The sequence below is a fragment of the Rhineura floridana genome, chromosome 14 (genome assembly GCF_030035675.1).
Source record: "Rhineura floridana isolate rRhiFlo1 chromosome 14, rRhiFlo1.hap2, whole genome shotgun sequence".
Taxonomy (NCBI): domain Eukaryota; kingdom Metazoa; phylum Chordata; class Lepidosauria; order Squamata; family Rhineuridae; genus Rhineura; species Rhineura floridana.
The window spans coordinates 3,978,945-4,004,552 of record NC_084493.1 but is presented as its reverse complement, the minus strand read 5'-3'; the positions used below and the strand labels follow the sequence as shown (position 1 = coordinate 4,004,552).

The 25,608-nt window shown below is 44.8% G+C and overlaps 2 protein-coding genes across 6 annotated transcripts in view; one reads left to right on the top strand and one right to left on the bottom strand.

The window, feature by feature from the left end:
* Nucleotides 1–1,856, bottom strand: part of CILP (cartilage intermediate layer protein) — a 41,459-nt gene extending 39,603 nt beyond the window's left edge. For all 5 annotated transcript variants that reach the window (XM_061595553.1, XM_061595552.1, XM_061595557.1 and 2 more), the window contains exon 1: nucleotides 1,710–1,856. The gene's annotated coding sequence lies outside the window, so the exon portion shown is untranslated. The remainder of the gene's footprint in view (nucleotides 1–1,709) is intronic.
* A 14,255-nt stretch (nucleotides 1,857–16,111) lies between these two features.
* LOC133369754 (gonadotropin-releasing hormone II receptor-like) lies at nucleotides 16,112–23,981 on the top strand. The gene is made up of 5 exons (XM_061595274.1): nucleotides 16,112–16,129; nucleotides 16,887–16,966; nucleotides 19,150–19,668; nucleotides 21,328–21,529; nucleotides 23,575–23,981. Exons 3-5 carry the CDS (start codon nucleotides 19,153–19,155, stop codon nucleotides 23,979–23,981), a joined length of 1,125 nt encoding a protein of 374 aa, XP_061451258.1. The 5' UTR covers nucleotides 16,112–16,129; nucleotides 16,887–16,966; nucleotides 19,150–19,152.
* Nucleotides 23,982–25,608: the final 1,627 nt, after the last annotated feature.

Genomic DNA, 25,608 nt, shown 5'->3' with positions numbered 1-25,608 from the left:
GGCAGGCAATTTCTTGGACACAGGACCCACTCACCCACAGAGCCTCCATCTTGCCAGGACTCAAGCTCAGCTTATTTTCCTTCATGCACCCCACCACTGTATCCAAGCACCATCCAGGGCCCGACTGAGATATTGTGGAGCAATAGAGCACAGTGCTGATGACACCTTGCCCCCAAACCCTTAATGACCACTCCCAGGGGCATCATATAGATATGAAATAGCATTCAGGACAAGATGGTACCCTGCGGCACCCCACAGCACAACTGCCAGGGGGCTGAAAGACAGTCACCCAACGCTACTCTCTGGGCTCAGTCCTGTAGGTAGGAGTGCAACCACCGTAACACGGTGCCCCCAGTTCCCACGATTCCATGGAGCTGGTCCAGGAGGGTACCGCGGTCAACTATATCAAAAGCCGCAGAGAGACTGAGGCGTAGGAGCAAGGTCGCACTCCCCCGTCCCACTCTCTGTAAAAGTTATCCAAGAAGACTTGGGTATGCTGAGATTTAGCAACATACCTTGTAGCTACTCTCTGGTCTGTTGAGGTACCAACATTTATTTTGCAATGTATTGTTTGTTTTTTCACAGTCCAGGCCCCCAGGCGTTCTCCCCTCACCTCTCTGGGGGCTAAATGTTGCCAGAAATGTTTTGATTTTTAAAAACTCTGAAATGAAGGCAAGGATTTCAGAGACCAGGGGTAGAAACACTCCCTGTTCTGCCAGTTCCAGTGTGTCTCCACCTCTCTGTTCTGGAAATGGGAGCACATGATGCTAGTCAAACCTCGCCTTTTTACTGTAAAACTTGGTGGGAGCACCTCAAGTACTTTTTTAAAAAACAAATCAGCTACAAAGAGATTTTGCAGCTGATCAGCAGATCAACCCATTCCCCCTCCAGGTGTGGCCAATGGAAACGCTTTGATCTGGTTTACAGCCCAAGGTACTTTGCCACGAAGCTCACTTTTCACTTACCCTAGGAGCCAATCAACATGAAAGGGGAGGCATGTGTTAGCTACTGAAAAGAATCTTCTCAGTGACTGACTCACCTTCTTTCACTCTGACTGGCTCCAATCAGCAAAAAAGGACAAGGAAGCACGTTGTTAGCCAAGTCAGTGGTGAACATGCTCCCCTGTCATGCTGATTTGTTTGTACATAGGGACCCTGCTGGCACCCTGCTCCCCAAAAAGTAAGAGGTCTACAACCCCCTGCAACCCCAAATGATTACACCTCTGAACCTGGGACCTTCTGCATCTAAAGCAAATGCTCTACCACTGAGCTGCAGCAAATCTTTGGCATGCCAAGCCTGCTCTCCAAAAGTGTTGTCTGTTTTGTTAACATCTGTGACATGTCAATCTTGACTGAAAGCCTGGCTCTACTTTACACGTACCTTCCTGACTGATACTGAAGAAAGATTACGTGAAGTGCTGAAAGCAGCATTGGTAAGTCTGCGTTTTCGAATGGCTGTGTGCGAGAACTAGTGATGCGTGCGGAAGCTGACATCTGCCAAATGCATATAGCACAGCTGGAAAAAGCATCAGCAATCTTGGTGGAGGCGGCCGGGGGTGGAAACCAGAACTCCATGTCCTCTTTTCATACACCGCAAATCAAAAGAAGGCATGGGATTCTTATCTTAAAACATTTCATTCTGAATGCTAAACAAACACATTTGTCACCAAAGGGAACCGTAAACAGGCCAATAATTAAACACACACTTACAGACTGCTTCTCTCAACTCCACACAAACCGGGGAAGTTTTCAATTTCTTTTGCAAGAACTCTGGAACTCTGAGCTCCAGTGGAGTCTTTGCCAGCCTGGTGCCCAACCCTCCAGATGATTTCCATTGCAACTCCCGTCAGCTCCAGGCAAATAGCAGGGTAGGAGAGAGAGAGAGAGAGAGAGAGAGAATGCGTGTGTGTGTCAGATGGTCAGACAGACTCAGGGAGGAGCCAGAAGTGAGCTTCTTGAGGATATGTGAGTGTATCACCATCATGGATTAAGGAAGCCAAAAAGCATCATTCATCTTGTTTTCATGAACAGCTTTACTGCCAGTCTTTGTGTTCAAAGGAAAACTAGATTACATTCAGCCTTGTTTTTCTAGAGATGCTAATAACATAGTGATCTGTAAAATCATAGTAAGAATCCCTACTAGAAGATCAGGCCTAGGTTCTGATCCCAGCAAGACGTCAGAGCAATGTCCACCTCCCTTTGCTGTTCTCCGGTAAGTCGTATTCAGAGATATGTTGCTTGGAGGCTCCCATTCACCAGGGGTAGTCAACGTGGTGCCCTCTGGAGATTGTGTTCTACATCAGAGGTTCCCAAACAGTGGTCTGCATAATACCACTAGTGGCCTGTGAGCTTCTTTCAGGTGGTCTGCAGTGTGTCTGTGGATTTGCAGTTGAAGGTTGTGGGAGACTGAGCATCCATCGCACCAAATATTCTTATTGATCTTTATTTCTACTTCTATTGCTTCTCTTAGATTGTATTACAATTTGAATTCTATGGAACTCTATACAATATATAAGAAATAAAACAAGCAATTAAAATATAGTGCAAAACATCATACAGTGTCTCACACAGCACATTACAATTGCTATAACAGGCAGAAAAACAATTAAGCACGGCCTCAGCAATTTACAAGCGGTCTGTTGGAAGAAAGCCTGGGAACCACTGGACTACATAACCCCTAACCGTTGGCCATGCAGGCTAGTGCTGACAGGAATTAGAGTCCAAAATATCTGGAGGGCACCAGGTTGACTGATTTTGTGAATAAGCTCACAGTAATGGACAGCCTTGATGCCAGGTGGTGATGTGGTGAACAACGATCACACCTGTTTGTGCAGCTAACTGCTCATGGTCGAGTGTCCCCCTGAATGGGTTGTTAATTTTGGCTGTCAGGACAGTCTTCTCCGAAAGACACTGAGGCTTCCTAGTAAGCTAAGCAGATATTCCATTTGCTCAGCGATCGTCTGCACTGATCCAGCCGAAAAATAATACCGTCAACAAATATTAATGCCAAGTTTACTTGTATGCTAGGTACTTCTTGTTTGGGAACATGTTTTATACACAAAAGGCACCACACAGAGAAGCCACACATACGCCCCACTTTTTGTCTGACTTCATACAGTTCATATTGCTTCTGTTGTTGTCTAGAGCTCCGAGTTCTTTCTTGGAAAATTGTGGTTGCTTCCAGACGAAGCTTGTTTTGAGCAAATGTTCTGATTAACAGACCACCTTCTGTACTACAGACAAAGCCAATCTTTAGGATATTCTGAGGAGATCCTGCTGGTTGTTCCGTATCTAGTGGATTATCACTTAGCGACCACACAGGAGCAGGCCTTTGTGGTGTTAGCACCCATCCTCTGAAATGGTCTCCCTTGGGTAATTCATGGGACAGAGACAATGGCATCCTTTGAATACCTCTTTAAAACTTATGTACTATATTCAGCATTCTCTGTCCTCTAGCTCAAGTGCTTTTGCACTAGCAAACAAGTTAATGTTGCCCAACAGAGGAATCCAATGCAACAGGTGCACTAGCAGAAACTCGCTTCAGTCACCCCATGCGGGATCCTCCCGCAATGGCTTGCCCATGTCGCCCCCACTTCTGCAGAAGCAAAAACTCAGGCACAGGAGAGGAGGCTGGAGGAAGCAGCGACATTTATTGGGCTGCTTCAGGCAACTGGCAGGTCTTGTGTTGGTGCTGCTTCCTTCTCGAATGCCCATCAAGATGACACTTTTCATCTCCAGGGTCAAGCCCTGCAACTTTGTCACAGAAGCTACATGCTCAGGCAGCTGGTTGGGTGGTGCCTCCGCCCTTGCCACCCCTGGTGCCAGGGGTGGGAAAACTCGTTCAGCCTGAGGGCCACATTCCCTTGTGGGCAACCTTCTGGAGGCTGCATGCCAGAGTTGGGTGGGGCCTAAGACAAAAAAAAGGTGGATTAGCAGGTATGACTCCTACCTTTATACAGTAGATAGAGCTGAGGAAGACGTTCAATTCAGTTCACATTTAAGGCTGAATCTCTCAAATTCACACTTTCTGAAACACTGAGAACCAAAGAGCAGCCATCCTTCGAAATTTGCACATATTTGAATTTTGCAATGCAGTTCTCCAACCAACCACTGTTTACAAAAATGCATATATTAGGGGAAATGATGCATTAAAAATTAATACGCAAAAATATCATACCAAATACATTACATCAGGGGACATTGCTCGCAAAAATGTGTACATGAGTCAAAACTGCATACAAAAATGTACTGGGGGAAATTCGCAGTAAAATGCTGAAGAATTTTCATGAGGATTTAGAAAAAACACAAATCTCTGCAGAAATGTGGAGCACTGGTTCCAATTTAAGATCGGAAAAATACGAAACGGAGAGAATCAAAACTGACAGATCTTTCCATCCTTGACAGTCGGCTACATCCCAGCCACACAGAAGTCAGAGGTTTCTACACACACATATTTCTCTCCAGCAGCAGATGGTGGCTGCATGTCAGTGGGGCAGGGGAATCCACTTCAGATTTTAGTCTGAACTTTCGAGAAGCTGTCCACGGTGCTGAAATCCAGAGCGGATTCCACTGCGCCACTGACATGTAGCCATCAGCCACCACTGTTTCCCTCCATCTCCCATCAAGGCAAGGATTATCAGAGGTTCACTACCCTTCCTGAGGCTGTTTTAGAAACATTTCCACTCTTTTTATAAAATGAAAGATAAATGCATTAACAGGTAAATGTCCATGTCGCTTTTCCCCCCCAATGTGGGCAGCCTACCTTACACATGGCAGTCAGGTCAAGCCTGGCTTTGCTAGTTTTTGATGCACTCATCTTGCTAACTTGGCTTTATTATTTATTAAAATTCTATCTTTTCATTACTGCAAGGAGCTTAGGGTGGTGACTTTCACTTCACAGCCTGCTGTGATTTCTCTTCTCTCATTGCATCTGTCTTCACTCGTAATTTCATGTCTGCACATTTCCAGATTTTTAACGTTGGATGAATCATTCGGAAGTATAGTGCAGATTGTCAGCTATTTGCAGTTTAAGCTAGAGAGTTTGGAACAGGTGGCTATCAAGGAGGAGGTGGGTAAGTTATGCCAGCCAGGAAAATAGAAAACTGAGCAAATTATTTTGCCTTTTGGAAATAAAGTTCTTTGACAGTGAAAGCCTGCCCTCTGTACAAAGACTGCTGAAAATCCAGCGCAAAAAATGTGGGCAGCTTGTCTCAGGACATGTTGGGGAAAACATCTTGAGCACAAATGATAAAACTCCAGGTCAGCATTTTGCAATCTTTAAACATGGATTTTGATGTTTACAATGCAACTTGTTCACAAAATCTCAAGGCGAGTAAGAGGACCTATAGAACAAAACTGAGTTTAGAATATAAGACATTTAAGACAAGCCTCGCCAGATAAGACGAAAGGCTTATCTAGTCCACCATCTGGTTCTCACCGTGGCCAGCCAGAGGGTTATGGGAGGCCTGAAAGCAGGATCTGTGTGCAACAGGGCTAACCCCAACTTTTCTTCATCATGTCACAGACAGTCTCTGTACTGGGAGGTAGAAAACATAGTTTCAGAATTAAAATAGAAACGGTTTGTGTCTCTTCAGATTGTGTGCATGGGATAGACACATGGGATGTGTGTGGGAGGGGGCCCTTGGAATAAATTCATACTTGGCTCCAAAATAATTATGCTCGAGATATTTCTCTTAGCTCTCAGACCCTTGAGCAGGGAGATTAGACGACATCAGCTATTAAGCATTAATTCTGATTTAACCTGAGAGGTTATACGACGTTGCATCAAACAATTGTTATCCCTTACTTTACAGTGTATTTCCCTGTCACTTTCCTTCCTGCAAGAAGTCTGATTTGGGGAGTGGGGGAAGTGAGTTTGTTGCACAAAAGCACTAAATCAACTGCAATTGCACAACCTGAATTTGACAATAAGTGACTGAATTCTGCCCCTCCCCCCAGAAAATAGCAACACTCTGGAAGCACCCAGCATTGAAACCCCTGTCTTTCCCCCCTGCTTTTTAAAAAGTGCTTCAGATTTCTCTTCTTCGGGAATAGTGCCAATTCTACACAAAAAGGCTGTATTTTGAAATCCTACTGGATACAAAAGAGCTTCCTTGATGGCTGGGTGAGACTGGTGGGAGTTATGATCTAAAACATCTGGAGGGCACCACGCTGGCAAAGGCTGATGTTGGGGCAGCTGAAGTTCTCAAGTTTCTCAGGCATTTCAGATATTAACAGACCTACAGGGAGAAAAATAAGCTACTCTTGAGATTTTCCAAAGCACTGCATGTTCACCTAAAATGTCCATTAAAATTTCCAACCACCTTAACTCTGACTGACTTAAAAAAAAAAATGTTCAGAACATATTTTTGTGATCTGCACTTAAACCCAAAAGCAGAAATGGTTTAAAACAAAATTTAGCTTGGGTCCAGATTATCTGGGGGGAATGATTTCTCCCATATAGGTCTGGCCAGTCAGTTACTACGCTATTCTCTGAGGCCCTCCTAGTTGTGTTGCAGTGTGCATAAATCTTTCTTGTAGTGACCAGAAACAGGGCCTTTCAGCTGTGGCACCCAATCTATGGAATGGGCTTGCCAGATAGTGAAATCATTTCAGTGCTAGTGAAAGGCCTTTGCTGGCTGTTGATGCCAGCTTACAGTTATATCTGTTTCAATGTTTGCCCTGATGCTGTAGATGCTGCTGAATTTATTGTTTTAATGTTTTTTTTAGTGAACGTTTGCCAGTGTAAATCACCTTGAGATGGTTTATGAAAGGCAGTATAAAACATTTTAAATAAATAATAGTGCATCTTGTTCTTAGCACCCATTCTTTGTGTCATTTCCACATGAAACAACCCTGCACACAGAACTGGATATAAAACTAAGGAGAACAAAATCTCTTGAAGGTACCATCGGTCTTAGTCCTTGCGTGGATAGTGTCATTATATAGTTTAGTCACTAGGTGGCACTAGACTTAGTTGTATCTGGATGGAATCAGGAGTTTCCTGTTGCTGTTCTGCTCTCGTATGAGAGAGACTATAATAAAGTCTAGCTTCTTCTTCAAGCCAAAGATGGAGAACCCATGGCTCTCCATATCTTGCTGGATGACAACTCCCAAGAACTCTGACCACTAGCCATGCTGGCTGGAGCTGAAGGGAGTCAGTGTCCAAAAATATCTGGAAGGCCACAAGTTCCCCATCCCTGTTCTGAGCCACTCACAATAACCCCGTAGCCCCGCCCTCCTTATTTAGACACACCCACTGAACCATCCTCTCCCAACTTTCACTATGCCTCTTCTTTAAGGAAACAAATACAAAGTGATATTACATAATACAAATTATCCCTGGGCATGTATAGAGTGCCCTTTCTTCACCCCACAGCAACTGGAGCTCATCTCCATGCTCTTAGGATTAAGTTCTAGCATTTTAAGCATTTGTTATCTTTTTAAACAGTGGTCATAGTACTGTCGTGCTCACATTTTTATTGCAAGATGTTCTGAGTAGGCACAAAAAGCAAGAGGAGCAGCAGCGCAATCAGTTCAAGAATATAGTTCCCTTGTAGACCAACTGAAAAATTTATTCAGGGTCAGGCAACCTTTTGGCCCTCCGGATGTGATTGGCCTCTAACTCCCATCAACCTCAACCAAGCCCAGCAATGGTCAGGGAGAATGGGAGTTCCAATCCAGTCACATTTGGAGGGCTCCAGGTCACCCATCTCTGCTAGAATCCATGATGCTCTGGCTGCATTCAAAGGCGCTGCAGAAGGCTTTGCAGTGTTTGTGGCAAAACCAACAGAGTCTCTTGTGTCATCTTAAGAACTAGCAAACTGATTATGGCATTAGTTTTCATGGGTGCTTGTTCACTTGATTGGCATTAAGCAGCAATGGCTAGGTGGATCTTGTCTGCAAAACTTGAGTTTTATTGAGTAGCCTGGTGGCCTTAGGGCTTCATACCACACGATAATTATGCTTTTAAGAAAATAAAAAAACAAGCACTTGGCAAGCATATTTTGAAAACTAATGACCTTTCTGGCTGCTACCAAGGACCCTGTGTACCTCTTGCATGCATTTTTCTCCAGTCCCAAGGAAATGACTTAATGGCTATTGATATTTACTCACATAGCTTAACGTCCTCTGGACTAGACATTCTGTGTAGAATCCAGCATGAGACAACATTTTCCCTGGGTATGTTGCGCTGGAGATTGCTTGAGGCTTTTCAGCAACGCAATGAAGGGGGGGAAAGATGAACTGTTTGTCTTGCACAGCTATGTTGGATAAGAAGGGCGCTATATACTAAAAGGTGGGGATGGGGAAGAGATTTGATTCAGTTTCCATTTAAAGCAGGGGTGTAGTCGTCCAGGGTCTCGGGGGTGGTGTCTTAGACCCTTTACTTTTTTGGGAGCAGGGTCCCTATATCTTCAGCATCCTATGAGACAATCAGCATGAAAGGGGAAAGTGTTAGCCACTGAGAAGAGTCTTCTCACATGCTTCCTTGTCCTTTCCTGCTGATTGGAGCCAATCAGAGTGAAAGGAGGTAAGTGAGCCATTGAGAAGACTCTTCTCAGTAGCTAACGCTCTCCCCTTTCGTGCTTATTGGCTCCTAGGGACATCTGTTGTTGTGGGAGAAGGCATAAACAAGGATCTCATCCTCAGCCCAGCAGTAAAAAAGGTGGGCATGGCTGCAACTAACATGAAGGGACCCTGCACTTCTGAATTTGCCACTACTCTACTGATTTAAAGGCAACCCTAACTCATTCACACTTTCTGAAACCTTATGTGAACCGAAACACAGCCATCCTTCGAAATGTGCACTTCTCCAAATTTTGCAGTGCAGTTCTCCAGCCGAGCAATATGTACGAAAGTGCACATGCTAGGGTAAATTGTGCATAAAAATGCATATTTTGGTGAACACAACATACAAAAATTGCATTATATAAAGGGACATTGTTTTGCAAAAATGTGTGTACTGGGCAAAATTGTGTACAAAGATTATATTACGAGAAATTTGCATATACCAGGGTAATGTGTGTATAGAGATGCATATGGTAGAGAAAATAACATACAATAAAAACCTAATTTGAGTCCCAAGAGATGCAGTATTCCAAAAAATCCTCCTAGCGTCCTGTTTGTGCCAACGTTTGCTGCTAGGAGTTTGGGCACCTGCTTTGGGAACTGGAGGCGCTTCTAGACTGTTGCTATTTTCAGCTGGGATTCAATCAAATACCAGCAAATTCAGGCTGTGCAGTTAAAATCAGTTTTGAGGTCTGGCGCAACAAACCTGCTTCCCAAAAAGTTCAAATGTTTTGCAACAATGAAAGTGACAGATGAACTGGATGTTTGGAATAACAGTTGCTTTGCCACGACACTGTCCAACCTTCCCCAAAACAAACCACAATGAACGTTCATTAAATAGCATACATCATCCCTGCCAGGGTCAGCACCAGACACGACTGGGCCCTTGGACACCAGCCTGCCCTGGGCCTGCACTGTAGCCCAACACTCCCCCATAGAGGCAGCATGGGGCTAATAAGCCTGCCCATGTGCCCCACATATCTTTCGTGTCGCGTGAATGATGTGCAGACGTAGCTTGCATGTCTGCCATCAACCAAGATGCGGGTGAGGGCATCAGATCCTTAGGGAAGCCATCTTGGGTGATGGCCAGTGTGCACACACAGCATTCACACCAATGGCAGTGGTAGGAGGGACATGCAGGAAGGCTTATTTAAGCTCACGCTGACTGTATTGGGTGGGTGCCTGGGAGCTCCCTCTCTGCTATCCATGGCAGGGTTGGGATGCAGGACCAAACGCTGCCGTGGATCACAGAACAGGAGCTCCACCTTCCCACCATAAGGAAGGGCCCCTCTGGGCTGCAGGAGCCCTCGGCCAGGGCCCAACTTGGCCACCCTCTGGCGCCGGCCCTGCTCCCTGCAAACAAACCAAGATGAATGCTCAATAAACAGGTGGTCTGGAAGTGCCCTTGGTGGTCCTTGAAATCTTGCCTCCTTGTCTAGACATTTCACCCCAATAACTTCTGCCTCATTTTAAAGGCTTCTGCGGAAGATGCCCCTTGGTGGCACACACAGCCTGACTGCTGGGGTTTACCAACTCTGATCTGCCACTTCAACCTTAACCCTGATCACCTTGGGAAATGATTGTGAAATTGTTGAAACCAAGTTTAAATATTTTGGCTGTGGAAGAGGCTGTGTGTGCGTGCGTGCGCACGTGTGTGTGTTTTCCAGCATAGGTTGCCCACCCTGCATCCTCTGGGACAAAGGGGGCATTATAACAAGCCCTAATCTAGAAAACATGACCATGGTAACCTAGCAGGGAAGAAAGAACCTTTGGAATGTCAACGGTTTTCTTTCCAAGAGGCAAAGCGGGGTGGGGGGTGGAGGGTGTTGTGGCTTGCCCACTTCCACACCTCCGTTTGTCATTTGGAACTCATACCTTGCACATGTGACATCTGCCATGCTGCCAGCTTTGGAGCTGGGAGTTTGGGGTGGGGGCAATGACAGTGAGAATGCACAATGTCTTTGGGCCTCCTTTGGATGGGGGTCTTGCTTTCGTCTGCAGTTTCCTGGACCAGCTGCTCAAAATCGCCAAAACACAGTTTAGCTTTCTAGTTGTTTGTGCCTCCTTGATGGTGGCAGCTACTGTTTGACTTGTTTACTAACGATATGTGTATGCCACCCACACAACTTTTTAATCACATAAAGTTCCCTGGGTGGGTTGCGATACCCAGTGTAATGCTAAACATGGATGTGGCGTGATCCCTACCTAGGACCGTATTCATGTGCTGAAGCTCCGCTGGGCTTCCATGCACAAAGCGGAGCTTCCTTTTCCTCTCGTCTCCCCTACATTCCCCCATACACCGTCTGGAGGGATGGGGGACCCTCTGGAGCAGATTTGGGGGGCACACAAGAGGAGGAAAGGAACAGAAGTCCTGTATTGCTAGTTGAGTTATGCGCATGGAGCGCTGGATACAACTCCTAAGAAGAGCCTGCTGGATCAGGCCAGTGGCCCATCTAGTCCAGCATCCTGTTCTCACAGTGGCCAACCAGGTGCCTGGGGGAAGCCCGCAAGCAGGACCTGAGTGCAAGAACACTCTCCCCTCCTGAGGCTTCCAGCAACTGTTTTTCAGAAGCATGCTGCCTCTGACTAGGGTGGCAGAGCACAGCCATCATGGCTAGTAGCCATTGATAGCCCTGTCCTCCATGAATTTGTCTAATCTTCTTTTAAAGCCATCCAAGCTGGTGGCCATTACTGCATCTTGTGGGAGCAAATTCCATAGTTTAACTATGCGCTGAGTAAAGAAGTACTTCCTTTTGTCTGTCCTGAATCTTCCAACATTCAGCTTCTTTGAATGTCCCCGAGTTCTAGTATTATGAGAGAGGGAGAAGAACTTTTCTCTATCCACTTTCTCAATGCCATGCATAATTTTATACACTTCTATCATGTCTCCTCTGACCCGCCTTTTCTCTAAACTAAAAAGCCCCAAATGCTGCAACCTTTCCTCGTAAGGGAGTCACTCCATCCCCTTGATCATTCTGGTTGCCCTCTTCTGAACCTTTTCCAACTCTAGAATATCCTTTTTGAGATGAGGCGACCAGAACTGTACACAGTATTCCAAATGCGGCCGCACCATAGATTTATACAACGGCATTATGATATCGGCTGTTTTATTTTCAATACCTTTCCTAATTATCGCTAGCATGGAATTTGCCTTTTTCACAGCTGCCGCACACTGGGTCGACATTTTCATCGTGCTGTCCACTACAACCCTGAGGTCTCTCTCCTGGTCAGTCACCGCCAGTTCAGACCCCATGAGCGTATATGTGAAATTCAGATTTTTTGCTCCAATATGCATAATTTTACACTTGTTTATATTGAATTCCATTTGCCATTTTTCTGCCGATTCACTCAGTTTGGAGAGGTCTTTTTGGAGCTCTTCGCAATCCCTTTTTGTTTTAACAACCCTGAACAATTTAGTGTCATCAGCAAACTTGGCCACTTCACTGCTCACTCCTAATTCTAGGTCATTAATGAACAAGTTGAAAAGTACAGGTCCCAATACCGATCCTTGAGGGATTCCACTTTCTACAGCCCTCCATTGGGAGAACTGTCCGTTTATTCCTACTCTCTGCTTTCTGCTTCTTAACCAATTTCTTATCCACAAGAGGACCTCTCCTCTTATTCCATGACTGCTAAGCTTCCTCAGAAGCCTTTGGTGAGGTACCTTGTCAAACGCTTTTTGAAAGTCTAAGTACACTATGTCCACTGGATCACCTCTATCTATATGCTTGTTGACACTCTCAAAGAATTCTAATAGGTTACTGAGACAGGACTTTCCCTTGCAGAAGCCATGCTGGCTCTGCTTCAGCAAGGCTTGTTCTTCTATGTGCTTAGTTAATCTAGCTTTAATAATACTTTCTACCAGTTTTCCAGGGACAGAAGTTAAGCTAACTGGCCTGTAATTTCCGGGATCCCCTCTGGATCCCTTTTTGAAGATTGGCGTTACATGTGCCACTTTCCAGTCCTCAGGCACGGAGGAGGACCCGAGGGACAAGTTACATATTTTAGTTAGCAGATCAGCAATTTCACATTTGAGTTCTTTGAGAACTCTCGGGTGGATGCCATCCGGGCCCGGTGATTTGTCAGTTTTTATATTGTTCATTAAGCTTAGAACTTCCTCTCTCATTACCACTATTTGTCTCAGTTCCTCAGAATCCCTTCCTGCAAATGTTAGTTCAGGTTCAGGGATCTGCCCTATATCTTCCACTGTGAAGACAGATGCAAAGAATTCATTTAGCTTCTCTGCAATCTCCTTATCGTTCTTTAGTACACCTTTGACTCCCTTATCATCCAAGGGTCCAATTGTCTCCCTAGATGGTCTCCTGCTTTGAATGTATTTATAGAATTTTTTGTTGTTGGTTTTTATGTTCTTAGCAATGTGCTCCTCAAATTCTTTTTTAGCATCCCTTATTGTCTTCTTGCATTTCTTTTGCCAGAGTTTGTGTTCTTTTTTATTTTCTTCATTTGGACAAGACTTCCATTTTCTGAAGGAAGACTTTTTGCCTCTGAGAGCTTCCTTGACTTTGCTCGTTAACCTTGCTGGCATCTTCTTGGCCCTGGCGGTACCTTTTCTGATCTGCGGTATGCACTCCAGTTGAGCTTCTAATATAGTGTTTTTAAACAACTTCCAAGCATTTTCGAGTGATGTGACCCTCTGGACTTTGTTTTTCAGCTTTCTTTTTACCAATCCCCTCATTTTTGTGAAGTTTCCTCTTTTGAAGTTAAATGTGACCGTGTTGGATTTTCTTGGCAATTGGCCAGTTACATGTATGTTTAATTTAATAGCACTGTGGTCACTGCTCCCAATCGGTTCAACAACACTTACATCTTGCACCAGGTCCCGGTCCCCACTGAGGATTAAGTCCAGGGTTGCCATCCCTCTGGTCAGTTCCATGACCAACTGGTCTAGGGAATAGTCATTTAGAATATCTAGAAACTTTGCTTCTTTGTCATGACTGGAACACATAGAGGCTTATACGCTCTACATAGGGCCGGCCCTACCCTTAGGCAAAGCAAGGCAGCTGCCTGAAGCAGTGGATGCCGGGGGTGGGGGTCAGGCAGTGTCAGTGAAGTGTTGAAGGGGACAGAGTTACACGTGACCTGCAGCACCCTCTAAGCTGCCCTCAGGTCGCAGAGCTTGGAAAAGTTACTTTTTTGAACTACAACTCCCATCAGCCCTAGGCAACATGGCCACTGGATTAGGCTGATGGGAGCTGTAGTTCAAAAAAGTAACTTTTCCAAGCTCAGGTGTGGTGGAGGATGCTGTCAGATCACATGGGAGGGGGGAAGAATCTGCAGCAGGCAAATCCCAAAACAGACTCATCTGATTCAACATGACGTGGATTGCATCGTGAGTCCACTTCAGAACCTGCACTTCTGTAGATCCTTTTTACGATGTTTCTGAATCCTGCAGCTGACTCCATCTGGTAGATTGGTAACGTTTTTTTCCTTCAGCCTGGAGCAACCAGCACAAGGGGCTTCTGGCCACCATGTGCTTTGAACAGATTAGAGCAAGTCCCTTTGGGACCAATGGCGTTTGATGACATTCCATCGCTCCCAGATGGAATTGTACGTTCCAGGTTCCAGTGAGGCTAGGTCAACCAAAGCAGCAGACAAGCACTCATCAAGTCTGGACGTCAGGCTTGAACGTTGCTCCAGCAAACTCAGACTTGGCCTTAAATAGGGCTGCAGCTTCCTCTCAGCAGCCAACCCTGCTCTGAGGGGCGGAGCCTCTTACTTTTAAAGAGGCCCAGCCTGTTTTAGGAACCGTTGGCTCCAGTGGAACATAAGAATTTGAAGTTCTACTATAACCTCCAAGCTTGTGGTCCTCAGAGCTTGAGGAAGGCAATGTGACCTCTTCAGGCTGGGCAAGCGCTGACATCATGGGCTCCTCTGGTGTGGAAAATCCCACAAGTATGTGTGTTCAAAGTGTGGTCCTGAGGGCAAATCCTGAACCCAGCCCAACATGTCCTCGGTATCCACGTCATCTTCCCATGAAGATGGGAAGATGGAGCCTTGGGTCACTCATGGCGTCATCCCACCCGCTTAATTAAACAGAGCAGGGAACTGTGGAGGTGACCCAGGAAGGGACCATGGGGATGTCAAGTCAGGATCCTGGGAGGGTTTTGAGAGTAGCCCAGCCTGAGACATCAACCAGGACCTAGAAGCAAGGTGGGGAGATGCAGCCGTCTCACATCTTTGGATTCATTCAAGCCAATAGCTAAGAATAAGTGCATTAAGAGACCCCTAGAAAGGCATTTGGGGGGCTTGCACAACTCTTTGCTCCTCTGGACAATGAAGTTTTTATGGAAGAGAGGGGGCAGTGGGTGGAGGGGGGGCAGCCTGCCCCTCTGCCTGCCCCGGCATATATTTCTTTCCAGACCTCTCTAACAGAACGTTAGCAGTTAAACATTCATACCTCAAATGTTGCCCGTTAACTGCAGAGAGCATCTCAGCTGGCTGGCTGGCTGAGGACGGAACTAAAAGAGTCCCCGGCTCTCTGCAAGCTCTTTCCGTTGTGCCACCACGTCCTCTGCGCAGTTTTCACGGCCACAGTGTTTTGACAGAGCCACTTTGCGCTTCTACAAAAACTGGGTGGGGGGGAACAAGAGACGGCCTGGGGGAGGTTGACTCCAGCAGAAGTTGGCAAGGCTGGCTGGCAGGGACTCTTGGGGTGGCACATCTCTCTTGCCTGCACAGAACTGCTAGCTTGCCGATTCACCTTTTTTTTTTTGTAAATCTCGGATGCAAGTGAGGAACAGAGATGCAGTGTTGCTGAGGGTGCTGCGGAGAGTTGCAGTTGGCATCAGCCAGGAAAAAGAACAAAACTGGCCAGCTCTTCCTGCCTTTTCTTTCAAGGACATGTTCAGGTACAGTAGCAGCGGCACCAGGAGCGAGACTTGGCTCTCGATTGTCTTTGAAATGCCTTATTGTCTTCATCATGTAGTATAGCCAATTACGGAAGAAGGAGCCTGCCTATCCTGTGCGTATTAACATGGGAGTAAAACCTCATTGAACTCAGCTGAACTGAAGTTCTTGGTAAACGTGCAGAGGGTCAGGCTGCAAAACAGCTTGGTCCTTTTCCTGGCTCCTCCATTTTTTATTTTTTTTAATAAAATGGATTTATTTAAAAGTAACTCATAAGACTGACAGTCTTATGACTTACTTTCACTTATACGACAGCAGTAGCATATTAACCTCCTATGTATTTAGGATTCATAGCTATTTTTTTTCTTCCTTTGTTTGTCTTGCTAATACTTCTGTACCAACAAACTATTTTTAAATATCAACATAAAAGTATAATTTTATTTTACCTTTCTTTTCTCTTTTTCTTGTTCTTAACCCTTTTCTTCTCCTTCTTAGCTATTCCCCCCCCCCCATTTCTCTAAATAAGTATAATGGCTCAGATTTTTATTTTTTGTGTGTGATATCCACTCTGAGTATGGCTAACATTCAACAACATCCATTGTATTATATATGTAATTTGGTATGATATGTCGTAAATTCTTTTGCATTTTTTCTAGCTAAAAAGCGGGGGAATAGAGTCACTCATGGTTTTTAAGGTAAAGATTGCAAAGTAAAACCTTCAAATGACTTATGACTTAGTTGGTTTCTATTTGTAGAACTGCACACCTTGCTTTTTGTATTTTCTTTACCTAGCCTATGCTATGTATTTATATATACTTTGCACTTTAATAGCTGATTGATGGAGCCCCATGAGTAGGCACACAAATTTTAAGGTTTAAATGGGTATTTACTGGAATTCTAAATTTTAAATGCGTATTTACTGGAATTTTAGAACTGAGCTTGGTGCGTCATTTTATTGATTTGTGAGCAGCAGCGAGCTCTCTGTTCTTAAAACCAGCTCCGCTTCAGTGATTGCCTCCATAGTTTTTAAGGCTGCAATCCTATACCCACTTAGCAGGAAATAAGTCCCATTTGACTGAGTAGACGTGTACACGGTTGTGCTCTCATCCAGTTCTTGAAGTCTCACCTCCTTTCCTCATTTAACTTTGCCTATATTGTGCCACTACGCCACTGAATGGGAAGCACTTACAAACATTATATAATAAAAGTATTGCTGAGCATGTGCAGACGGCCTAATGAACAACTGCAGTCTGTCTCCGTGTACTTTGAATTAAGGAAGGGGTGGGGAAGCTTTCTCAGCTCAAGGGCCACATTCCCATTTGCACAACCTTCCAGGGGGCACATGCTAGTAGTGGGCGGGGCCAGAGGCAAGAGTGGGAGGAGCAATGGATGTAAAGTTTACCTTTGTACAGTTTCTATACGCATTCACACACACCCTCTCTATCCATCCAGGCAAGCAAGAAGTGTCGTCTGAGTTCAGCAATGTGTCCTAGCCAGGCAGAAACACTCAAGAAGCGTACAGTACAGCACTGGTGAGGGGGTATTATTTGGACAGAGTCCTGAGAGCCAGACAGCAAGGCTTGGAGGGCCACATTCAGACCCTGGGTCTGAGGTTCCCCACGTGTGAATTAAAGAATGGGCTCCCTTTCAGAGAACAATATAGGAACAGGGCCAGCGCCAGAGGGTGGCCAGGTCAGGCCTTGGCTGAGGGCTGAAGGGCCCCTCCTTGGGGTGAGAGGGTAGCACTCCCATTCCCTGATCCGCAGCAGTGTCGACTCCTGACCCTGCCGCAGATCGCAGAGAGGGAGCTCCCAGCCCCCCCATACAGACCACGCAGGCTGCAACGCCTGTCTGCATGCCCCACCTACCTCTCCCGTTGCCGTGAATGCTGTGCGTGCTGCGTGCACATACATGCCAACTATCTTGGCTGTTAGCAGGCACATGCACATGCATAGCGTAGCACGCATGAGCGCCATTAATGAAGATGGTGGCAGGGTCAGCTTTCTTGTTTTCTTAAAGCCAGAGTCTCAGTGTGATTGTATTCAGAGTCAAGTGCGCTCTTTCAACAGGGATTCTGTTGCAGTTCAGCTTCTGCCAGCATTCAGCTCCGATCCTAACACCAGCTACTTTAGGGTTAGGTATTAAAGACACAGTCCAGCCCAAATCCAGCTCTGCTTGCTCTTTGTTGCATCCAGCTCCTGACCCCAGGACAGGCTGATTGTCTGAAATGCATCAGATGCAACCAATAAATTCACTTGCTCGATTGGGACCTGTTAATTTAAGAAACTATTTCTTTCCCATTCAGGAAGGGGGTGCATGTGTACGGGCGCAGTCACCCACACATAACCTGTTATTCCCATCTGTGAATAACTTATGGAGTCTGTGAATAATTATGGATGCAGTCATTTTGAACAGAAGGGAAGCTGAAATTGGCATGGCAGAAATTCAAAACATACCCTCATCTTCATTACCTTGGTGAATACAGATATATGTAAGTGGATTGCCCATTTGCCCTCCAACTTCCAAATTAAGCCCTTGCTGCCAAATCAACAATCCAACTGAATTATATCATTGTTTGGGATCCGTCTTATCAGCTCCATCCCATAATAACCCAACACTCACACACATTCATCCTAGCTGTGGTTCTCTCTGCTAGAATCGCCTGTCTGCCAAGGATCTATCCACAAACCAAGTGCACCCAATTGATGTGTCCACCATTTTGAAATGGTTGCTTTTGCCAACTAGGGAGATACCTCCATGTAACCAAACAGTGAGGGTCACTCTTGTCCCGTATGGAAACGAGGTGCTTTTAACAAACTTTTCAGAACCAACCCCATGCTGTTTTTAATTCATTTCAGCTTCCTGATGTCTTCCCAGCTTGTATGTTGATTTTTTTTCATATGTAAAAATGGAAATGGACTGCTTTCAAGTCGATCCCGACTTATAGTGACCCTATGAATAGGGTTTTCATGGTCAGCAGTATTCAGAGGTGGTTTACCATTGCCTTCCTCTGAGGCTGAGAGGCAGTGACTGGACCAAGGTCACCCAGTGAGCTTCATGGCTATGTGGGGATTCGAACCCTGGTCTCCCAGGCCGTAGTCCAACACTCTAACCACTACACCACACTGGCTCTCTCATATGTAAAAGGTAGATGCTATTCATGATCATATTCTGAACTCCTCTCTCATGCTACCTCAGTGTGTGTAGTTAAAACAGCCATCCCCAAGCTGGTGCCCTCCTGACGTTTTCGACTACAGCTCCCATCAGCCTTCATCAGCAAGGATGGGGAGGTTGACTTAAAATAGTTTTGGGGAATCCCAGGAGGCCACCACAGAGAAGGTCCTTTCATGCACCTTAACTGTGTAATCTTATATTTATAAAACAGAAATGCATAATGAAATGTATATATAATAATGAAAGGGCTGAAACCAACATTCTCTGTATGCTAGTGCAAGGGCTCTTACTCTAACAGACGGGTGAATTTTAATATTGCAAAATAGAGGAATCCAGTGCAACAGTTGTACTAGCGGAAACTCCTTGCACAACCCATTGCACAATGTATCAGCAACCTGTGGATGCTTTCTCCTGCACAACAACGTTCTCCTGGCACCAAGCATATTGCCAGCTGGACCAGTGGAGTGCTCGGTGACGTTAACTTCACAATGCATCAGATACAACCCAATAAATAAAATAGCCTGTCCTTGATTTTCTCTAGGTGATGACTGACGGAGAGCACCCGATGAATCATCCACAAAGATGCTGCACGGCGGATGACAACAGCTCTGTTTCCATTGTTTGCCCAAAGGCCTGGGTCGAACCCACCTTCACTCTCGCAGCAAAGGCTCGTGTTGTCATCACCGGCTGCTTTTTTGTGATAGCAGCATGCAGCAACTTTGCCGTCTTATACAGCGTCACGAGGAAGAGGCGGAAGTCCCATGTCCAGTTGCTCATCCTGAGCTTAACCGTGGCAGACTTGCTGGTTACCATGACTGTCATGCCGCTGGATGCTGTGTGGAACATCACGGTTCAGTGGTATGCCGGGGACACGCTCTGCCGGTTCCTGAACTTCCTCAAGCTCTTTGCCATGTACTCGGCTGCCCTGGTCCTAGTGGTGATCAGCTTGGACCGGCACTCTGCCATCCTCCACCCGTTTTCGTTTGCTAATTCCAGCCACCGCAACCGGGTCATGCTCTCCATCGCGTGGATCCTCAGTGTCCTGCTGGCCTCCCCCCAGGTAGGAATCCAGTAAGCAGTGATGGCCACCAGCATGGGTGGCTTTAAAAGAGGCTAAAGCTATCAGTGGCTGGCTACCAGCCATGATGGCTATGCTCTGCCTCCACTGTTAGAGGCAGTGTGCTCCTGAATATCAGTTGCTGGAAACCATGGGGGGGGGAGAGCACTGTTTTATTTTATTTATTTATTTATTTTAAAAGTTTATATCCCGCTTCAGTTCCAAGGAATTCTAAGCGGCAAACAATAGCATAATAAAACAACATAGTACAGTATAACATACCAAACAAGTTATAAAACATTATAAGAAATATACAGTATATCACACATTACAATTCAAAAGCTAACCGAAATAAAAAGGTCTTAACTTGGCGACGGAAGCTAAACAGAGAAGGGGAAGCACTGTTGTGCTCGGGCCCTGCTATTATGGCATCTGGTTGGTCAGAATGCTTGCCTAGATGGGGCATTGGTCTGATCTGTTGGCCACTATCATAGGAACATAGGCAGCTGCCTTATACTGAATCAGATCATTTGCCCATCTAGCTCAGTATTGTCGGCACTGATTGGCAGCGGTTCTCCAGGATTTCCAACAGGGATCACTCCCAGCCCTACCTGGAGACACCAGTGATCAAACTTTGGACCTTCTGCATGCAAGGCAGATGCTCTGCTACTGAGCTAAGGTCCTTCCCCATATACAACTTTACTATACATACCTTTAAAAGGAAATTAGACAAATTCACAGAGGAGGACAAGTCTATTAACTAGGATAACTACAAATGAACCTCCATATTCAAAGGTAGTATATCTTGGATAATTCCACCTGCTGTGGACAAACTACAAAGGAGGGGTGTTGCCTTCAGTAAAGTAAAGCTGAAACTGCCATACCACCAATAACATACCACTAGTAACATCTAAGGCTAGGGAGTGGATGTTTTCCATCACTGGAAATCACCACTGCCTTTATTTTAGAAAGAATCTTACGTTTATTAGGTATTAATTTTCCACTTAGGGTTAGCTGCCTGGAAAGCCTGCAATTGGTAGGAAGGTGGGATATAAATATTTTTAAATGAATTAATCCTTCCCTCTGCCATGCTATTTACTATGTGTAGCCGAGTAATTTGGTGGTTGTTCACAGGGAGGGTTGGTGGGAATAACAACAACAACAACAATAATGGACTGCCTTCAAGTCGATCCCGAGTTATGGTTAGGGTTTTTGTTGTAAATAATAATAATAATAATAATAATAATAATAATAATAATAATAATATCCTACCCTTCTTCCCAAAGGAGCCCAGGGTGGCAAACATAAGCAAAACCATTTAAAAAGAAAAAGAAAACCATACTAAAACAGTTCAAAACATTCCAAGACAAAAGGACAATCAAAAACATTCTAAAACACAGTTAAAATATTCTAAAACACACCAAAAAAACATTATTTCATCAGTGACCTCCGTTTGCCAGGAACAGTCCCCTTTAGCTATCAAATGCCTGGGAAAACAGAAATGTTTTCATATTCCTCCTGAAAATCAGCAGCGATGGAGACAGATGCACTTCACAAAATGTGGTTCCTTTTGGGAAGGGCAGCAAAGGGCTCATCACCAAAACTGGCTGAGGTGAGTGTCCTTTTACAGAACCCTGAGCAACTTTCCCATGTCAATTTCAGCTCTTCCTTTTCCACCTGTACACCGTCCCAGGTGTCAATTTCACCCAGTGCGTGACGCACGGAAGTTTCAGAGAACACTGGCAGGAAACCACCTACAACATGTTCACTTTCACCACCCTCTATGTCACCCCGCTAAGCGTGATGGTCGTCTGCTATATCCGCATCTTGTTTGAGATCAGCAAACAGCTGAAAATTAACAAAGGTGAGTTGGCCCTCCTTAACTGCGTGGGGTGTGGACTAGGGATGGGTGAGAAATTCGATTCAGTTTGCATTTCCAACTGAATCGATCAAATTTGCCCTTTCCAAAACAGTCTGAGAACTGAAACACAGCCATCTTTTGAAATATGTACTGATCCAAATTTTGTGATGCAGTTTGCCAACCAGGCAATGTTTACAAAAATGCATATATCAGAGGAAAGCGTGCACAAAAAAAATGAATATATTGGTGAAAACAACATACGAAAATGCATTATATTTGGATAAATTGCTGGCAAAAATGTGTACATTAGTCAAAACCGCATACAAAAAATTATCAGTTAAGATACATTTGTGCTAAAATGCCAAAGAATTTTCATGAGCATTTAAAAAAAGAAAATGCAAATTGCTGCAGGAATGTGGAGAACCAAATTTGAGATTAGACAAATGAGAAATTGAGAGAATCAAAACTGACAGATCTCTCCATCCCTAGTGTGGAGAAGGAGGTGCCTTTTGTGTTTTGTGCTGTGTTTTTGCGGTTTTCTTCTCATTCTCAGGGTACTTCAGAATTCTAGGGGATATGGGGTTTTGAGCTTACCTTATCGTCGCAAGGAGGATGGGCACATGACTTTTTTCTTTCCAGTAAACATTTCTGCAGCCTCTCTGCAGCTTACCCAGCCTACTCTCTGCCCAGCTTCCTGACCTGAAAAAGCCCCAAGGAAGGAGTTGCTGCATGATGCCTTTCCCTGGCTTTAATTGAAGTGCGGGAAGTTGGGAAGGCTGCAGAGGGCAGACCTGAGATGGTTTACAGAATGAAAGAAAAGACATTCACAATCATCCCACAGTCACCTCAGAAAGTAAGCTAGTCATATCAAATTATCCTATGAGAATTCCACCATTTTCACACACACCCTTTTGATCATTTTCAAGTGCAGTTTATTTGCTCATTAATTGGAGAATGGCAACACAAAACAAAAAAGCAGGGAAATATTTGGCACAGCAAATCCCCACACTTCTTTGACGCTGATCCATCATCAGGCTTCTGCCCCTGCTCTTTTTGTGAGCCCCTCCAGACATTCTGTTTATTATGCATTCAAGATTATTTGCGCTCATGATGGCTTTGGGGCAGTGATGCACAAGCTCACCTTCAATACTGTTTGTGCCTGCAAAAGTTTTGGGGCAGACATGTTGCTTTGGTTCCAGTCAGTGCATGTCCCATAGCTTCCTTCTAGAATCCTGTAACTTTTCATACCTGATTTTAACTTATTTTTAAATTTTTCATTATATTGAGCTTTTCGTACACGGCTTAGAGACGACAGTAATTAAGCCGCCTATAAATTATCTAAATAAATAAATAAATAGTACCACCAATGTTCTGTCTTATATTTTGTCCTGCTTTTGTTGTGCCTCCAGTTCCTCCAGATGGCAATAATGCAGTAATTAGAAATGGAGGAGAAATTTGATTCAGTTCACATTTGAAGCTGAAGCTGTCAAAATTCACACTTTCCGAAACAATGTGAGAAGTGAAACACAGCTGTCCTTTGAAATTTCCACTTATCTTGGATGCAGTTCTCCAACCAATGTTTACTGAAATGCATGCATTCGGGGGGAAATGTGCAATATATATATATATATATATATATATATATATATATATATATATATATATATATATATATATATATATATATATATATATATATATACACACTAGTCAAAACTGCATACAAAATGTGTTTATTAGGAGAAATTCACACTAGAATGCTGAAGAATTTTCATGAGTTTTGTTTTTAAAAAAGAATTTGTAAATTGCTGCAGAAATCTGGAGAACTGAATTTAAAACTGGAAAAATTAGAAAGTAAGAGAGCCAAAATTGACCGATCCTTCCCTCCCTAGTGGAAATGTTAAGGAAACATTGCAGAGCAATGGCCTTGATTTTGTCCAGCCCACCCGCTCTTGAGCCAGCCCAGCACAGAGCTGGTGTACTTTGCATTAAGAAGGTGGCAGCCCTTTGCCTCCTGTGGCACTAACACCTTTGAGACTCTCCCACAGGTCTCGCCAGAGGCAAGGACGACCACATCTCCAAGGCCCGAATGAAGACTCTTCGAATGACCGTCGTGATTGTGGCTTCTTTCATAATTTGCTGGACCCCTTATTACCTCCTGGGCTTGTGGTACTGGTTCCAGCCCGACATGATCCGTAAAATGCCGGAGTATATCAACCACTTCTTGTTTCTCTTTGGCCTGCTTCACACTTGCACGGATCCCATCGTCTACGGCCTTTATACCCCGTCCTTCCGAGAAGACATGAGGGTCTGCATCAGGAGCCTTAAAGAGACGATGACCCACCAGGAAAAAAAACTTGCATCCATTTCAGAGATGAACAATAAAGACTATAATGACCAGGGTCAGGTGCCATCAAGTGTTTCCAATGGAGGGACTCTGCACACTGTGTTCTAGAGGAAAAGCCTCCAGGAGGGAAGAAACTCAGGGCTAGTTCACATACGCATGTAAAACACTTAAAACGCTGCATCTGTCCTTAACTGAAGGACTGGCAGCTAAATGCTGGAAATCACACTATTAAGCTGCAGTAGGTTTAAGGTGATATAGGAACATAGGATGCTGCCTTGCACCAAGTCAGACCCTTGTTGTATCTAGCTCAGTATTGTCTACACTGACTGGCAGAGGCTCTCCAAGGTTCCAGACAGCAAATCTTTCCCAGCCCTAACTGGAGATGCTATTGGGGGCTGAAACTGCATGCAAAGCAGATGCTCTACCACTGAGCTACGGCCCTTCCTATTTGGTGGCCTGTTCCAGAGCTTGGAAAAGTTACTTTTTTGAACTACAACTCCCATCAGCCCCAGCCAGCATGGCCACTGGATTGGGCTGATGGGAGTTGTAGTTCAAAAAAGTAACTTTTCCAAGCTCTGTCCCTGTTCACACATGCAAGTCTTCAGCTCGTGTCATGGGCATCCAGTGATGAACTGGCACGTGTGAACTAGACGCTGCGCAAGTGCTGAGCAGGACTTTTAGTTAGCAAAACCCTAATTGTATCAAGATCTCAGCAGAAACAGAAGTTAAGACGCCAAGCTGCCATTAAACAGTGGATCTTGGGGGTGGGGGCTGAATCCTGTCCCAAAATCATTCAGAACAAAATGTGGCCGTTGGAGACCGAATGTATTGTGTAATGTTAGTTGTTTCTAAATATATATATATATATATATATATAATAGCACAATTTTATTATTACTATTAATAATAACTATTCTCGGGTCTGTGACCATGTAATAAATTTTGTTGTATTATTACTGCTTTGCAGCATGTAAAATTTGTGGACTGAGATTAAGAAAAAGAAATATCAGAGTCGTAAAACAATTTGGGAAGAGACGGAAGCTGGTGTGTAGAGGCGTGCTTGCTAGCCAGTAGCTGCAACGAGAAGGCATGTGAGATCCAGAAATGTATGGATAAACTAGCAGAGGGAAAAGCAACACTCCTGACCTCCTTCACAGACTTTTCCCCAAGCTCTTCTCTTTTTTTGACACAGCTACTGGAACATGCAGGCGAGTGTTGGACTGGGACCTGGCAGACCAGGGTTCAAAGCCTGCTCAGGCATGAAGCTCACTGAGTCCCCTTGGGCCAGTCTCACTCTCTCAGCCTAACCAACCTCACAAGGTCGTTGCAAGGATAAAATGGGGAGAACTATATACGGCTTCTTGGAGGAAAAGACAAGATATAAATGTAATGAATGAATGTTTATAACCCACCCCTCACCAATGGTCCCAGGTTAGGCTTACTTACTGTAAACCAGCACTGACTGTGGCTTTTAAACATGTTTTGTAGTTCGGGTTTATACCGTAATTAGTGCCATTTAACTGATCTTTAGGAAAAGAGCTTGTTCTGGACGCAGCATGATGAGGAACAAGCTTAAGCACTGAGCCTCGGGCCTTTGCTAGCCACCCAGGGGCACCTCAGGTATCCATGGATGAGTTTCTTGCCACATTCCGTTTCTGCCTATAGTCTTGTATAATTCCCACCCACTCCTCATCTTTATGACCACTTGAAGATGACGTTAGGAAGGTGCTAGGAA